At 33.8% G+C, this 2,213-nt stretch overlaps 1 protein-coding gene across 1 annotated transcript in view; it reads left to right on the forward strand.

Annotated features, from left to right (window-relative positions):
• The window catches only part of LOC125038357 (protein spire-like), a 42,241-nt gene that overhangs the window by 20,746 nt on the left and 19,282 nt on the right, over positions 1 to 2,213 (forward strand). Inside the window, exon 7 of the mRNA XM_047631849.1 lies at positions 87 to 216. Coding sequence (XP_047487805.1) covers positions 87 to 216 — 130 coding nt within the window. The remainder of the gene's footprint in view (positions 1 to 86; positions 217 to 2,213) is intronic.

Consider the following 2,213-nt stretch of genomic DNA (forward strand, 5'->3'; position numbering starts at 1 on the left):
ATAAAATAAAATTTGGACATGGTGTTGGCAACTCATCAGTGACAAACTATCGTAAACTCAGCCAAATTCAACCACCCTTATTGCAGGCATCCGAGCGGAAGCTGTTGCCGCCCCCAAGAAAGATCTCATCTCCAATGGAACTGCTGATGGAGAGCATCAGGAAGGACCACAACCTCAAACACGTCTCAACACCCACAAGAGCCAGACCCATGTCGAGTGAGTACTGGGGTCAATGGTTTATTCATTTATTAGTAGTAGTAGTATTTTGTTTTTTGTTTAAAGCAGGCAGTTCTTTTTCTTTTTCATGTTTTTCACTTTTTGCCAAGAGTTGTTTTGTTACAGAATTTTGCCATGGATAAAATGCTTTCCTTTTAGATGATTTTTTTTATTTTGAGGATTTTTTTTTGTGCAGAAATCAGAGAATTGTAATTGTTTTTTCTTGGTAGCCTGTGAGGGTTTATGAAAAAGGATATATTTGTCATGTAGCTGGATTATCAGACATATTTATTTATTCTATTATACTTTTTTCCCCACGATTGGAGCCAAAAAGAAGAAAAAAAAAAGTGAGAAATATCTATTCCAATTTGCCTTTGTTACGAGGAGGAAAAACTCATTAGCAAGAGGGAATGACTTGAATGAATTTGCATATTATGGCTGTTAGTATGTATGAGTGGATTGGAATGAATGCCTAGTGTGATTATTAGCATTTGGCCTTTGTGTTCCCTGTCACAGTGGCAACAAACCGCAAACAGTAATTAATGGGATGATTATACTGTGGTTTCCCGCCAGCTAGATCCTGTCGAGGCACAGTACGATCTTTAGTGATTGAATAATATGAAATATGATCATAATGCAGGTTCAAAGAATGGGTTATCATCTTGCTGGTGAAAATCTTTGAGTGTTGGATTTGATTGGTTTGGTCGTCGTCAAAAAATTAATATGTTCCGTTCAGTTTGAGGACTTGATGGAAACATGTGGTTTATTGTATTTCCTTTAGCTCTGGAGACGTCATAAAAGATATCTCTCTTTATAAGGTTTATAAGATCAAGAAACTTAAGAAGGAAATGATGCAAACAAGAGGATTGATTTAGCTCCATTTATTGTTGCTAATTGGCCATTAATTTTAAGAGGAAGGAGAGTAATGTGAAAGATCACTTGATTAAGCAAATGCATGCTCTCTCCCTTCCCGAGCTTTCATCATTGCCGAAAATTGTCTTAGAGATAGTACAATCTCATTGTTATTTTGATTTCAAGATGCGGAAAGGTGGAAGTAATTAGTCCGGAATGGATAGTCTTAGAGGAGAATTCACTTGTTTTTCACTTCTGTTTGTTTGTTATGTTTTTAGAAGTTAAAGCCATGCTTGTTTATTTTCATTCAAGATGTATGTAGAACAGTTTTTTTTTTTTTTTTTTTTTTTTTTTTTTTTCAATTTGATGTTCATTTTCTTGATACTTTTTTTTCCTTTCTTTATTTGATTTATCTTTAGTTTCTTCTGTCTTTCCATTTCTCTTTCATTTTACTGATAATAGGAGTGATTCTATATTTTCTTTTCTTTCCTTGTTGTCTCTGTCTTTTATTTACCTTTTTTTATCACTTCAACTTAAGCTAAAGAGTTAGTTAAATCAGACAAGAAAGTGGAAATAACATCATGGTGTTTTTAGATTTATTCCACATATGAAAAGTTGTAGTAAATTGTGTAGCAAATTAAGAGCAACAACAACAACAACAACAACAACAACAACAACAACAAAATAACAATAGAAAAATAACAAAACCCGTAAAAACATGAAATAATATGTTGGAGAGCCCGAAATTATTGTAATAATTTTCGTGGCAGTAAAATATGTTTGTTTAGAACATCCTGTTGGGAATTAACTTGGATTGTAGAGCTGTGTAATATATTTTCTTTAATTTAAGGCAGCTGAAACACCCAGGCTGAAGATAATGTTACTGTGCTTAAAGTTGCGCTTGCGTTTGACAAAAAAAAAGAGAAGATAACGAGCAAACACGAGCCGGGAATTCGCTGGGAATTTATTATTTCTAATGTTATTCTCTGCAATGTTGAAAAGCTGTGGGAGGGAGATGAGGTTGCAAGGTAAAACCTGCTTTTGCAAGTATCAGTGCAAGGGAAATAATTACTTTCTCGTAAAAAACATGGAAGGGAATGCAGTAGAGCAAAATTTCTTATTTTTTTGTTTCTTTAGTTTTTATA

Source organism: Penaeus chinensis, chromosome 3, assembly GCF_019202785.1.
Source record: "Penaeus chinensis breed Huanghai No. 1 chromosome 3, ASM1920278v2, whole genome shotgun sequence".
Lineage (NCBI taxonomy): Eukaryota > Metazoa > Arthropoda > Malacostraca > Decapoda > Penaeidae > Penaeus > Penaeus chinensis.